General features: G+C 38.7%; 1 protein-coding gene across 1 annotated transcript; it reads left to right on the forward strand.

The window, feature by feature from the left end:
• ntmt2 (N-terminal Xaa-Pro-Lys N-methyltransferase) lies at positions 1 to 12,925 on the forward strand. The gene is made up of 4 exons (XM_060829758.1): positions 1 to 306; positions 8,318 to 8,493; positions 11,783 to 12,032; positions 12,537 to 12,925. Exons 1-4 carry the CDS (start codon positions 141 to 143, stop codon positions 12,791 to 12,793), a joined length of 849 nt encoding a protein of 282 aa, XP_060685741.1. The 5' UTR covers positions 1 to 140; the 3' UTR covers positions 12,794 to 12,925.
• The last annotated feature ends 2,746 nt before the right edge of the window (positions 12,926 to 15,671 follow it).

Raw genomic sequence — 15,671 nt, forward strand, 5'->3', positions numbered from 1 at the left:
ACGGAGCCTGATCAGTCCAAGGGCCAGCGCCAAGTTGTTAGGAGCAAAAATACCGGAAAGTTACACCGTGTGATCCGAATGGCCGAAAATTACCCGGAGAAATAGAGAAAACTCAGCAATCTTCCAAACGCTGAAATATAATGGAAGAAAATGTGGAATGGAAAAAAGCTCACTACGCTTTTAAGTCGCGGTGGGACAGAACTGACGATGATATGTGCCGCCACAGCATGTCTTTCTTCCTCCATAAAACCATTAGGAATGACTTCTTTTCGAGTTACCTCTTTCTCTTGGAGCAGTTGCCTTTAGGTGAGTGACGGTTACCAGACCGACATAGGAGCGGCAGACTGAGTGAAAATATCGCAGTAAACATAAGATGGAACTCAATGTGATTGTAACATGCAACATTTATTAAAAGGGGGCTACGTATATTTCAGATTATTTCAGATCAAGTTTTACATTCAATCATTGACTCAAAGGCCAGCCGATTGTACCGCAGCGTTTCAGCAAATTTAGCCGAATGATTAAAGATTTGTATCGTTTCACGATCACTAGCCAGCTCAAAATACTTTGCAACTAATGAAATACTTTTGTGAAGTGTAAACGTGTATTAGCTTAATGCAAGAAACTGGGCAATTTTGCTCCTATAGACAGCAATGTGATACTGAACACCGACAAAGAGTTTTGTGGTTTTGACTGAATGATAAATATTGGCCAATATCCTGAATCACAATCACCCCATCTAATAAAATTCAATGCATTTAAAGTAATGCTTTGATTTGGATTGTTTTCTAAATTGCTGAAGATATAGGGCATTTTAAGGCAAATTATCACCTACTCTGAAAAACTACTTGGGAAAGGCTTTATATGTTGGTCATCATATGATTAAATACGGTAAAACTCGTACGGCATTTATATGAAGCAAATAAGCAACAGTATTAGAGCAGTTTACTTTTTCTTCTGATTAATATGAGCTTAATTTCAATAATGTATATTGTTTAATAGCATTAATAGAAAGTACATTACAATAATTGCAACTTGAATACAACAATATTTATAAGAAAATTTAACACATTTCCATTCAGCATATTCCACTTGACACAATTGTAATGACAAGAATACTTATCCAACATATCCTGTGTCAGGTAGACCTCCCAATAGCAAAAACATTTCAAACTAGAAATTGCAAAAGAATACAATAGATATAACACTCCCTATACAACATCTTTCATTCTGGGGTGCTTCATTACATTTTCAGATCTGTGATGCGGAAGTTTGTGTTCTATGGCTGCCCCCAAGGATGCAAACCAAGATAATCATAAACTGTGTCTGAAGAACCATCAACTCCATGAAAGATGCAGTTTGGTCTGCCCCAAACTTGCTGGTCTTCCATTGATGGAGTTGTCTTTGACTAAAAAATGCAGACTGGCACATTCTAAGGTCTGGGATTACATGTTGAGAGACAAACTAAAGTTTGGAGCACATGCAGCAGAGACACTGAAGGAAAAGGTCACTCACTGGGTCCTTTCAGTCACAGTGCACCAAAGGGCTGGAAATGGAGTACCTCTTGGGCTGTGTGCCATTGAAATATTGTATGTTGTAAATCTAATGAAAAGCCTGACTCTCTTCATAAATCATTTAGCTGGCCATGTCTCCATAAAAAAATAAGAGAAGGAGGGAGAAACCTGGAAGCAGAATGTTTTGTGTATGAAGGTAATTGTACATCGGACATGGTTGGGATTTCTCACTGATTATTCTGTCACACTTGAGTAAACAAACAACAAATAAATAAAAATGCCTTTCACAATCATCGAACATCTCAAAACAGTTATCCCTAAGGAAGCACTTCCAAAGTGCAAATAGACACACTTGCAATGCAAGAAATGAGGCAACTAATTTGCACACCCGTAATAATTTGTTAGTGGACAGATAATGTATTTCGTGACATTGATTGAAAAATAAATATTGACATGAGACTGAGGATAAATCCTTCATTCTTGAAAATAATACAATGTGATCTTTTACAATCATTCAAACAAGCAAATGGAGTCTTGGTTTAACATTTCATCCAAAAGATTGCATCTGCAATAGTGCAGCACACCCTCAGTGTTACACTGGAGTGTCAACATTGATATTTAAGTGCTGGAGTGGGACTTGAACCTAGCATGTCAGCAGCAATAGTGCTGCCAACAGCATAGCACAGGACAAAACGTATAGCAACTTCATCTGAACCCCTCAATCAATTATTGACTGCCTTACTGTACTGTTATTTATTTTAAGTACTTTTACCAGTTTGACCAAATTAGGAATAGTCAACCACACGTGCAATCACAACAAGTAACACATAATATTAATCCATATGAAAGAACTGCAGTCCAATGATACAGCATGAATCAGCATTATATTGATAGGTCATTTTCTATTATTGTTGATTGTATGGGATTAAAATGCTGATGTACAATTTATCAGATATTTTCTATAAAGAATTGTGCAGTTTGTTTTTACTGTGAAAACTAAATACTAAACCTGTTTACATTGTTATGTTACATGATACATTTACTGCATTGTTTTTATAATAATTAATTGTATATTTTATCCAAATCACTTTCAATATGACAGAACAAATTCAAGCTGACATAAATGAAAATAACATGGAGGATCAAAATATGCAATGGAATGCATCATTTATCAAAATGTCACATTGCACTGTTGTTAAAGCATGAGGTATTGTTGAACATTAAAACACTGAACAAATTTGATGCTTGGTGATTAAAATGTTTATTATTTAACTTGTTACCTTCACCACAGCGCACTAAGTGCACTTTTTCAATTATTATCTGTACATATGCAATATGTTATAGAAATATATATGGAGAAAGGAACAGATTGCAGTTTCTGTAAATATTCATAGCAGTCTCTGCTGAACTAAAACATTTTCTATCACCTCACAACATTTGTTAACATTTTAACAAACTGAGATAAGGAACAATGATTCAATTACATAGCTCACCAAGTTTGAAAAAGAGAAGAGAAGATCAGGTGTAACAAGAAATAGTAGCAACCCACTAGCTTGGGTTGAGAATCTGTAGGTTTTAGGAAAAAGCATAAATTAAGATATGGATTTGCAAAGTTTTATTAAAATAAAAGATGGAGGGTTAAATGTTGGGCGCAATACAGTCTGTAGAGAAAAGGAAGGTGATGAAAGTTTGTAAGTTGGCACATTTCGAACAAGAGAAGCAATGATCAGAATGGTAGGAATAAAATGGAGAATGTGTATAACAGGAAGTGAATGGATGGTTGGGGTGAAAGGATGATGCGCCTCAGAGGTTTTTTTTTCAAATTTGAACTGTAATAGAAGGTCATGTAGAATCATTATGCAACCAGTCTCAAAAACAAATTATTTTACAAGGTGCTGACTTTTTAAAATATGAATTATCACACTTTATCTAGAAAGAGCACTTTGGCCCAGACAACTGTGTCATTGTCCTAACAATAGGAAGATCACCAGAGCTCTGTCTGAATGCATAGTGTCATTTTACCATTAAACTCCAGCTACATGCCTGCACTGACATGGATGAGTCTAAACTTCTGCATCTATCAATCACTAGGCTGATGAGAAAAGTAGGTGGAGATTTTAAAATGTCACCCAGGACTTTGAATTTGATATGTGATTTCTAGTGTCATTCCAATTCATCAAAATGCTGAGAAGCTTTACACTACATTTAATTCTTTATGTAAGTGATCTTTAATATTTTCCTCTTAAAGAATTTTTCTAACTCTCTCAATGCCATACTCAAACCAGCTTCAATCCCTACTTCTGATTGCAAATGTTTTTATTGAATAACTCTCTTAATAAATTTATTTTCCCCAAAATACCTCTTTATGTTTATTGGGCCAATCCTTCATTTGCATCATCTTACTGATAATTCATTGATTAGTAGAAATAACCTTTATTTATCTTTTCTGATGGTCACATGCTTCTGCAAGCCCAGGTTCAAACTCTAGACTTTTATCTGTGGTTGCTCCTCCAAATAGTTGCCTGCTAACACCATCCTCTCTCTTCAGAGGAAGAGGTACTAGCTGTAAGGTTAATGTCCTTTGTATCTCTGTTGCCTTGCTGTTGGTGCTGAGCATCAATGGCTAGAGTGATGAAGTGCAGATCTGAGTATATTTCTGGCAACCAGTGCGCATTCAGCTCGACCTGGCTCTCATGACAGCCTCTGCCCCATCCTCAGAGACATACGGATGCATACATGACTGAACCAGCATGACACCAATTGAGTTAGTGGACTCTTCCACTATTTGATCCAGTTTCCTGAGTGTCTCTGACAAACATCCCTGCTGTGCCTGTGTTTGTTTGTGTATTTTGGATGAAGTTATGAATGGTCTACACCATGGCATCCCCTCATGACTGGATCTGAGGAGGTACATGTGGCTGTCCTCTGAGTGCCATAAAACTGGCAAATATCTCCCTTGGCCAGCTGCAGAGATGTGCTCAGTAGAATGTGCTCACGAGTCAAATCGAGTAAACATAATGACTGAGGCATCATCTGAGTTAATAGTGGGTATAGGAGGCAACATTGATGGTGCTTCCTCTGAGGGATGTGAAGCTTCTTCCTCAGAAGTGGGAAAAGGTTGGGTATCTGGAGGGGCTGCTGTCTTCTGGGAGAATGTTATGTGATTACTGCTTGTGTCTGCAGAATACAGAAGAGGGAATGAGGAGGGTAGACGTTTTAGAAGCTTGAGCATGTTTGGAATACCTTCACAGTGGTGTTAATGAGGACGTACCTCAGCATATTACAATTAATGTTACTTGGCTGTACTGACGAGGAGTTCTTGACATCGCCATATGTGTAGCCTCCATTCTCTCCCGTGACCTCAAGGATCTTCTCCTCATAATAAGTGATGAGACAAATGTCAGCTGCCCTACCACTGATCAAGGCCCTTTCAGAGCGATTATAGGCCATTTTCACCAGCAATAAGATAAAGAAAGAGATTGAGTCAGGTGAAAGAGGCTGCCACAAGTGTTAATGTTGATGCAAGTGCAGAAAAGATGGCAAGGCGTATCAAGTCGTCAAGTAGGAAGCATAGAGGGTAGGAAGGGTTAGCAGTTTGCCAGATATGAGTGAATTAGAGGTGTTGAGTGGAGATGCTATATAATATAGTGACAGTGGTAGATCTTGAGCCTTAGTGGGAGATGAGTGCAATGCAGAGTTATGGTGAGTATGACTTAACCAAGAGAATTTGGTGGCACTTATCCTTGATCTTACCCTTGAACTTACATTCTTCTTGTACTGCTGGGCCTTTCTCTGACTATAGACGTCACATCAACTCTCAATTTGTGATTGGGATCTGGTGTTGTGATAGTGTCTGTCAGTCCAGGGAAAAGTTAACAGCTGTCCTCCCCACCACCTTAACCAACAGGAGTTCTGCATCCCTGTCTGAGAACCAGATGCCAATTTTCCTCTGTCAGCCATCAACTTTGGAATTCTTCACACATTCAAAATGTGAAAGTGAATTCTTGGCTTGAAGTGCTATAGGGAGAGGCTAAATAGACTGGGGCTGTTTTCCTTGGAGCGCCGGAGGCTGAAGGGTGACCTTATATAGGTTTATAAAATCTTGGGGGGGTCATGGATAGGATAAATAGACAAAGTCTTTTCCCTGTGGGGGGTGGGGAGGGGGGGGGGGAATGGGGGGGGAAATGGGGGGGGGGGAATCCAGACCGAGAGGGCATAGGTTTAGGATGAGAGAGGAAGGATATAAAAGAGACTAAAGGTAAACTTTTTCACGCAATGGGTGGTGCACGTATGGAATGAGCAGGCAGAGGAAGTGGTGGAGGCTGGTACAATTGCAACATTTTAAAGGCATTTGGATGGGCATATGAATAGGAAGAGTTTAGAGGGATATTGGCCAAGTGCTGTCAAATGGGACTAGATTAGGTTGGGATATCTGGTCGGCATGGACGAGTTGGACTGATGAGTCTGTTTCTGTGCTGTACATCTCTGTGACTCTAAGGGTTTGAATAGGTGAGCAGTTGAGGTTTAAATATGGCACTGGTGCAGGAACACCAGAATGTCACTGCACCCATAGCTTTGCTGCTGAGTGCAAGATAGCATGAGAGCAATGTCATGGTTGTATTGTGTGTACTTAATAAGGGAACCACTTCAAATTTGTAGAGGTCGCTCATAAGGGGTCACGAAGAGAACCTCTCCATGAAACTCTCCAAAATTGACACAACCAAGTTTTGAAAAAAAATCAACCCACTGCATTTACATAAAGAAGTGATCAAAATTAGGTGTCAGCAATATAAGTAGTCACCCGTCAGTCCAATAGCAAATTCAGGAGAAACCTCTTTACCCAAAGATTAGCAAGAATGTGAAATCCCTATCATGAGGATTAGTGTTTTTGACTTCAAGGGGAAACTAAGTAAGTAATCAGAGGGAAAGGAATAGAAGGATAAGCAGATAGAGTTAGATGAATCAGAACAAGGAGACGCATATGGACAATAGACATTTGCATTGATGACTAGATTAAATGGCCTGTTTCCTTGCTGTAGGCTCTATGTAACTTTATATAAAGCTAATTACAATGATGCATAAATCTATGATCCTCATAATCCCTTCTACAAAACTCTTATTTCCTGCGAATTCTAGTTTGAAAACCTGGGAGAAGCAAAATGAACTATTCCAAAGATTGTGGAAACATCCAAATTACAGAGTGCCCATTAAATGTGACCAGGGGCTTTGAGCTTCCTTCATGGAATTTTGGCAATGAATGAGAATATTTGTAAAGGAGTTTTAGTAGGCTGTATTTAGGAAACAGACTTTCAAGTTTATACATTCCAGTATAGTGACAGAATTTGTGTCCCCCCCATTATTGTAATAACACTTTTGAAGCATTTGAAAAAAAGCATAGCTGATACAAAAAAACTTTTACTTCAAAATTATTTCTGAAATCTGCCAAATATTAGCAGTGTAAAAAAAAATTACTAGACTTACAATTTATAATTGTTTGAAATAAGGTCCAGGCAGCAACAATGTTAACAATTGTGCCTGTTTGTTTCATTATTCTCACTCTCCATTTTATACATGTTAAATCCGTGTTTTTGTCTTTCTGGGTCAAGCAATGAACCATTCACTGAAGGAGATGGTAGACAGGGGTTGTTTCCAAAACCTCTGCAAATTCTGCTTGGAGTTAGTTTTTACAAGATGCAAAAGAACATCTGTTCTCCATTTAGTGCCTTTATCCTGACAACATAGTCAAGAATAGCAACTTGATTGCCTTGTGCAAAATTATGGGTGCAACCCACATCCTAACAGAGTTTATTGGAGCATTGATATATTGTGCCTGCATTCAACCAGCTTTCGGTACATCAGAATCAATATCAACATCATGTGGCCTCTCGCTCTTTGGGTCAACTTAAAGCCTTTCTATTCTGCCTGAAATGATTGAGAAGCAAGACATCACATTATAACGTATGTATAAAAATCTGAGTTTTTATTTGTTTCATATTGTGAAAAAAATCTGCTTCGGAACAGCAACATCCTTGGCTAACTCCAGCTGGATGACTTCACATGGTGTTGCATCATGGATTGATGGTCTAATTCTCCTTTGATGGCAGATTCTGCCTGCTCACACATAGAGAAAAAAACAAAAGCTCGAAAAACGATCTCAGGAAAACACCGTCCTTACAAAAACAGACATGTGGAGATGGAGGTGCGGGATGATAAATCACTGCCAAACAACTTGCCAAGTACTAAACTTTAAATGTCTTTGGTCCTTAACTATTAGACACCCAGCATTCAGCCTTGATTCAAACTAAGGGGACAGGAATGCTTTCAATTATTTGAAAATACATCATATATCTGCTTGTCTAAAACTCCAACTCATTTTACTAATAACCAACCTCCCCAGCCATTTTCACTGAGAAATATAATATTATCACATTTTCTGCAAGCCAAAAAGTCTGTTTTATTGATAACATGTGATGAGTAGTTTAGAATAATCTTTCACTTTTTAAAATGCTTGACATATATTACCAGGCATAGCAACTTCAGGATGGTGAAAATTTAATGTGCCATCCTCAAAAATATAGCAGTAACTCAAGCTTTTGTCCAGCATCATCTCTTGTAAAATGTAATAGCAAATCATTTGAACAATCATTTTGACATGTTAAAAATTGTTCTTTTAGAGTTGCTATGATTGAGGCTGACCTATGAATCAATGAATGAGAGAACCTGAGCATATTAAATGACAAACTTGGTAAACAGCTTTGTTAGTTTCATATAAACATCATTTATATTTTTGTATTTTCTTTCAGTGAAGCTGTTCACTTTGACAAGTGAAGTGATTAATGGTGAAATGCAGTTCTACTCCAGAGCTAGACGGTTCTATGAAGAGGTTCCAGCAACAGAGGAGGGTATGATGGGAGACTTTTTGGAACTCAACAGCATAGATGTGGAGGCCTCCAGTGTGTTTCTAAGGAAGCTTGTAGGAGTAAGTCCAAAAGCTACAGATAGTTAACAGAAATGGTAAATAATTAATACCAAAGAGCATTGTTAAACTGAAGTGTTCACAGACACTCAAATAAATACTTAGTAATACCAAGACTAAAACCAAACATAGGTTCGTGAGGTCTGCCAAAGATGAATTATAGGTTACAGAGGTTTAAAGTCATGCCACATGTCCCAGGTTCAATCTTAATCTGGACTCATTAGTTTTTGGAGATCCAAAATCAGTCAGGGTTTTCATTTCTCATTGCTACTATCAAACCCATTTCTATGTACGGCTACCTGTTAGGTGAAGACAAGATCAGCCTTAACTGTAATGCTCCCATGCTGAATAACTTCCCACCACCATCAAGGAGGAAGTGAGGATTGCAAATGCTGGAGATCTGAGTCGAGAGTGTGTTGCTGGAAAAACACAGCAGGTCAGGCAGCATCAGAGGAGCAGAAGAATCAACATTTCGGGCATAAGCCCTTCATCAGGAATGAGACTTGTGGTTCGGGGCTGAAAGATAAATGGGCGGGGGGTGGGGTCTAGGAGAAGGTAGCAGGGAAAGCGATAAGTGGATGAAGGTGAGGGAGAAGATGATAGGTCAGAAGGGGGAGTGATTGACAGGTACGGAGGGTGGTGCCAGGTTGGAGGCTTGGGACCAGGATAATGTGGGAGGAGGGGAAATGAGAAAGCTGTTGAAATCCACATTTATCCCGTGTGGTTGCAGGGGCCCAAGGTGGAATATGAGGCATTCTTCCTCTCTGTGGTGGGTTGTAACAGCTTGGCAGTGAAGGAGGCCCAGGACCTGCATATTCTTGATGGAGTAGGAGGGGGAGTTGAAGTGATCAGCCATGAGGCGGCGGGGTTGGTGCGTGTGGGTGTCCCAGAGATGTTCTCTGAAATGATCTGCAAGAAGGTGTCCTGTCTCCCTGATGTAGAGGAGACCACACCGGGTGCAACAGATGTAGTAGATGACATTGGTAGATGTAAATTTGGGAAATTTGTAAATTTCTGATGGACGTAGAAGGATCCATTGGGGCCTTGGATGGAGCTGAGGGGAGTGGTGTGGATACAGGTTTTGCATTTGCTGTGGTGGCAGGGAAAGGTGCTGGGAGTGGCATGTGGGATGATGGGGGCTGTGGACCCAATGAAGGAGACACAGAGGGAATGATCTTTCCAAAGAGCTGAGAGGGATGGAGAGGGAAATATATATCTAGTGGTGGAGTCTATTTGGCGATGGCGGAAGTGGCGGAGGATGATGTGATATATGCGGAGGTTGGTGGGGTGGAAGGTGAGGACCAGAGGGGTTGTGTCCTTATTGTATTGAGTTTCCCTCTTGTAAAAATGACATCCCTTATTCCCAATTCTTCTCCCTCCACTGCATCTGTTCCCAGCATGACCAATTCCACCTCAGAAAGTTCCAGATGGCCTCCTTCTTCCACGATCACAACTTCCCTTCCCATGTGGTTGACAATGCCCTCCAGCACATCTCCTCCACTTCACACACCACTGGCCTTGAACCCCACCCCTCCCAACACAAGTGAAAAGAATAAAACATAGTCTCTCTCCTGCCTTCTTGACTTCTGATAAGACTAGGGGCAGCACAGTGGCTCAGTGGTTAGCATTGCTGCCTCACAGTACCAGGGACCTGGATTCAATTCCAGCTTTGAGCGACTGTCTATGTGGAGTTTGCAATTTCACCCTGTGTCTGCGTGGGTTTCCTCTGGGTGCTCTGCTTTCCTCCCACAATTCAAAGATGTGCAGGTTAGGTGAATTGGCCATGCTAAATTGCCCATGATGTTAAGGGATGTGTAGGTTAGATGCATTAGTCAGGGGTAAATGTAGAGTAACGGGGAATGAGATTGGGTAGGTTGCTCTTCGGAGGATTGGTGTGAACTTGTTGGGCCAAAGGGCCTGTTTCCACACTGTAGGGATTCTAATTGTAAGACTATCATATTTATAACCAATGAGGTTAATGAACAAGATGTAAAACAGAATGACAGCATAAAGTCAAAAGAAAAGTTTAAAATAAGCATTAAACGATATCCAACTTCTGCAAGTGAAGAGCAGGTCAATCAATGTTTCAAAGAGAAAGCGGCTGGGTGTGGCTTCTTTAAATGACAGCTTTGACTCAAAATTTCAACCATTCCAAACTGTAACAATACATTGTTATCACATTTTAAGACACATTATTTTCCATTATTTAAAAATATCATGTTCTGTTTGTTGTCTTATTTAATAATGGCACTAGCTGTGTAATTTCAAATTCAAAAATTAATATGCTCCTGTCTTCCACCTAATGGAAACTTGCTGCACTTTTCCCGGGGAATAATAGTGAACATTGCCCTGCTGGATCATCACTCTTAAGGCCGAAAGAGTAATGTGGTTAATTGACAATCTTTGTACTTCCAAAATCATGTGAAGCAGCCTTCATCATCAACATAGAGTTAGTGGCTTACTTTGCCATTTACTTTGATCTTATTTTTCAAATTAAATAATGTTTTTATAACCAACTAACAAAAGAGCATAGAACCTAATTTTAATTCTCTGTAAGTAGATAGGTTTTAAGTGAGTTGAAATCTCACCTCATGAGTCAATTGAAGATTTTGGTAAATTAATAAGTTTAATAAATATTATCATAACAGCAGGCTGAAGACAGGGTGGAATCACATGCAGATATGTGATTGAAGGTACCATTTTTTTCTTGCATATGTTAAGCCTTTACGATTTCACTTTAGCATTTGTTCATAGCCATTCAGATGTGTAGGGAATATGCTTTCCCACTGTCTAACTACATTGACCATTTAATTGTTTCTCTTATGTGCAATTTTCACCAGTAAATGGACTTAATTATATTACACCATAAAAATTAACTGTGGCTTATGATTGAAAGTATATATGGGTTGGCATTAAACATTAGCAAGAGGTGCTTTTGTAACATTTGAAGTGTACCTTCTTCCCACACAAACTAGCGCAACTGCAAATCATACGCTTCATGCCCAGGAGCCCTGGAAATAAATTTTAGTTCACTTTTATAAAATGTAATTGCACATCATCAGTTCTATTACATTGCACTCCACAATAATGAATATTTGGCATGACTTTCCTTCTGGACTTAATTTTCAATTTTTGTAATTTCTTTCACAGTGCAATTAGTGTTCTCAGAGTTGGATCATTTTCTCTGACTTGACTGCAACACTAAAAATGTTTTAATGGTAGTATTTGTGAATATGTGCCTGTCTAATAGCAAACTGCGATATAAATAATCATGTATCTTTACCTTTTATAGGGTCCAGGAAAAGCTGATACCAAATATGCCTTGGATTGTGGCTGTGGAATTGGCAGAGTCACTAGATATGTCCTGCTGCCAGTTTTCTCCTGTGTTGATGTGGTGGACATGATGGATAACTTTTTATTTGAAGCTCTTTCCTACATAGGAAAAGATGTGACAAAAGTGAAGGATTATTTCTGCGTTGCCTTACAGGACTTCACACCCCCCATCAAAAAATATGATGTTATCTGGATTCAATGGGTGACAGGTGAGCTGTTACTACATTTCCCTACCAGTTCAAAATGATCACTGGATTTCCCATCTATTTATGGTTTGTGCCCTGTCTTGTGTAAGATACATATTTCTTTGCAGAACTTTGCTGAACATTGAACAACGAAGTAATTAAAAATTCAATAGAGCATATAACAGGATACAGAATGAATAATAAATCAAAGAACATTTTGTTTTATAAATTTGAGTTATTTAAAAGCATTATGGTCATCAAGCCTAGCCATACCAATTTGGAAAACACCAAGGAAGTCCAACTACTCTTAACCTGGAGGGAAAAACAGTGTCACTCTTGCCGCCTTTGTGCACTTTAAGGTGATGTATTATCAAATACCATTTGCAGTGACCAGGGATGAGCTTTTTTTGACTTCCTGTGAGGGGGATAATATAAGGTACAGGTCAAGCAAGATGGAGGAAAACAGTAAATATTGCAAAAATAAATAAAAACCATCAGGTTTTAATCACAACCTTTCTCCCAATACAGGACATTTAACTGATAAGGATCTGATGGAATTCCTAATCAGATGCAAATGCAGCTTGAAGGATGATGGTGTTATTATCATTAAAGATAATATTGGTCGACAAGGATGCATCCTGGACCAAACGGACAGCAGTGTGATCCGGGAAATTGAGATACTGAGAAACATCATAGCAAAAGCTGATCTGGAGATTATCTGTGCAGAGAAACAGCTTAACATCCCTGAACAGTTGGTACCTGTTTGGATGTTGGCCTTGAAGTAGTAATTCATTCTGACTAGCTTGCTAACCTTAATCCATTTAACTAATTAAGCCAAGAGTTCTTGGAAGGAAATTCTGCAATGTATTTATATGTGTAATAGTTACCACTGGATAAAGATGTTTATTGATCTATGAAAGTCCATTCTAATAAACTATGTTACATCCGCTCCATACATAATTGGTGAATCCACTTTTTAAATGTTTGTGTTTGTTTTTCTTTACATTAATAAAACATGGAACTTTTAGCTTTCTTTCCCATGCAATGTAGCAATTATGGTCGAGATTGGGAAAGAGGCTGTCAGGTTTGTTCTATCATTATTCAGTCCAATCATGCCTAGAGCAGTAATATCAATAAAACATTGGTCAATTTGTGCAATTAAATAAATTAAATCATATTCAGCATAGCTCAATTATGGCAGGCCATTTAAAATGTTCTAATTTAACATTTTGTATTTTATTTTGTAAAGATAATTCATTTTAAATGTGTTCTTTTTCAATTGAAAGAATAGGGCAATCTGTGTTGACAGAAATATTTGCTAGTCCAGTTTAGTAATTGCATCCATTCTGTTCAGTAAAACGGGGAAAAAGAAATCTCCCTGAAATCCTCACAAAAAGCTTGGATGACCTTTACGTTTGAAGTCACACTCATTGTCAGCTATACATTTATATTGTGTGTGTGCAAATCAGTGGCAGTGTGCTCTGGGGCTCCGAATAGCAAATTTGCTTTATTAAGCACAAGGTAGTTTGCCTGGCTTGTGCACATACAGGTTTACAGAATAACAGAAAATCGATTCGAAAAAGACATTGTTTATTGGAATTATCGATTCCAAACATGCAACTAATAAGGCTAATTGATCAAGTGATACAATGAAATGTGTATGCTACATGAAAACCTGGATTTATGCAGAAACATCAGCTATGGTTCAGGTCTGGATTAATTCATTTTGGTACTTATCTCACAGTTTTCTACTTGTTTTATTTTTCTCCTTTTGTGAATGATCAATGATCCTTTTGATGTTGCCCTTACAAAATAATGAGCTGCCTGTCATTAGAAATGTATTGGCAACCCAGCAGTTTAATATACGTAAAGCTAAATCTACAAAGCAAAGTACTTTAGGAGAAAACATTTATAATTTTGCTGGAAAATGTAAGAGGAAACTGTTTTATTTTGACAGTATTACAAAGGTAAAGTAATGAAGAGAAAAGCCCCTCATCCATCCTCATTTCTCGTCAAACTCACTAACTAAAATAACTGAAACAGTAATACCCCCACAAAGATTCCTTTGCCTATCAAAATAAAATGAACTACATCAATCATTGGCTTTTTCATGCAAACCAGTTTAAAGCATTCCAGCAATCTGACGAAAAACTGTGCTGGATTTTATATAAAGGGGATGAGAAGCTTCAGCTGAAAAAGTCTTCAGTTAATTCACCATGTGGTTGAGAAGGAGCTTCTTAAGTTTCAACAGCTGCACAACTGCTGAATCTCAGGCTTTCTTAGGTTAGCTGAGCAGACAACTGTAATCTGCAAACTCCAAACATTGATAACATTACCGACTGTTGCAGAGCAAACCTCTAATTTGATTAGGTGTAAAAAAGACCTGATGACCTCAGTTGCTTTTTACAGGGTGTGAAAATACATTTCAAATTTATCTCTTTTCTCCACTCCACCCCCACTCTCCTCCCCAGCCATAAGGTTATTTCGTGAAAATGATTTTGTGAAACACTAGGAAGCTGTGAAAGCTGACAGTAAATAAGTACAAGGTGCCGTTTTCAAACATCAGTAGTTGGTTGATTCTCATGATGAAGTGCAGATCATTTCTATTTACAGACATGTTTTTGGAATTCTGACCACTCCCTCTCCACCCCACCCAATTTCTAACGTACACAATTAATTACCCTTGCCTGGCATGGACACCCATTCACAAAATAGAGCATACTTCTGGTTCACATATGGTGAATATATGAGCATCAAAAGCAGTAGGAATATTTGGGGTCCCTCAAAGGAACATATGTATTTGATCTCCTTTCAATTCAGAAAACCAGAGAGAGAGAGAGAGAGAGAAAGTGATTGCTACACAAACTGAGACACAGAAGAATTACAGAATGAGAAAGCAATGAAAGCTGTAGAAAGAGTGATTCAATTTTCTTTGTTCATGTACATTGTCAACATCAGATGGTTGGGTTTTGAATCCTGCTCAAGGACTTGATCTAAAATATTGGATTAATATTCATGTTACATTATCAGAGGTGATATTATTTGATGAAACAAAACTGGAATCCAACCTGTTTATTGCAATGGTTGAAGGGGCAAATCGAAGACAATGGTCTTTCTTCACCCAACCTTGACAGAGAATTATAAATCTTGGTGCAATTCTTGGGACTGCACTGTATAAAAAGTTGCTTTTGATCCTGAATCATTGCATTAAACATACTTAAATATGTTCTAAATATATAAATACCTCACTTTTGACTAAGATGAAAGAAGACTCTGTTAGTAGTCAGCTGACAGTTTGTTAAGAAGCTGGCCCTTGGCAATTATGCACAATGGATGGGCTAATTTTGTACATATTGGGACTTCTGGCCAACTGTGGAAGAAAGGCCAGCCAATCTGCCCACCTATCTGCTCCAGCCTCCCTACCGACCTATTGCAATTACCCCCACCTGCATCCACCTGCCTTCCCATCTCACTTCCTTCCAGCCCCACCCCCACCCCTCTATTTGTCTCTCAGCCCCCTTGTCCCTCCACATCTGCAATGAAGGGTTTGTGCCCAAAATGTCAGTTGTCCTGTCCTTCTGATGCTATCTGTCTTACTGTGCTTTTCCAGCACCACACCTTTCAACTATGATCATCAAGCAGCTCCAACGGTGTCAGCGGTAT

Source organism: Hemiscyllium ocellatum, chromosome 9, assembly GCF_020745735.1.
Source record: "Hemiscyllium ocellatum isolate sHemOce1 chromosome 9, sHemOce1.pat.X.cur, whole genome shotgun sequence".
NCBI lineage: Eukaryota > Metazoa > Chordata > Chondrichthyes > Orectolobiformes > Hemiscylliidae > Hemiscyllium > Hemiscyllium ocellatum.

Coding starts and splice junctions, on each gene's coding strand:
- ntmt2 (XM_060829758.1), top strand. CDS start 141: ATGGAAGAAAATGTGGAATGGAAAAAAGCTCACTACGCTTTTAAGTCG. Junction 307..8,317: donor CTTGGAGCAGTTGCCTTTAG/GTGAGTGACGGT, acceptor ATTTTCTTTCAG/TGAAGCTGTTCACTTTGACA. Junction 12,033..12,536: donor CTGGATTCAATGGGTGACAG/GTGAGCTGTTAC, acceptor CTCCCAATACAG/GACATTTAACTGATAAGGAT.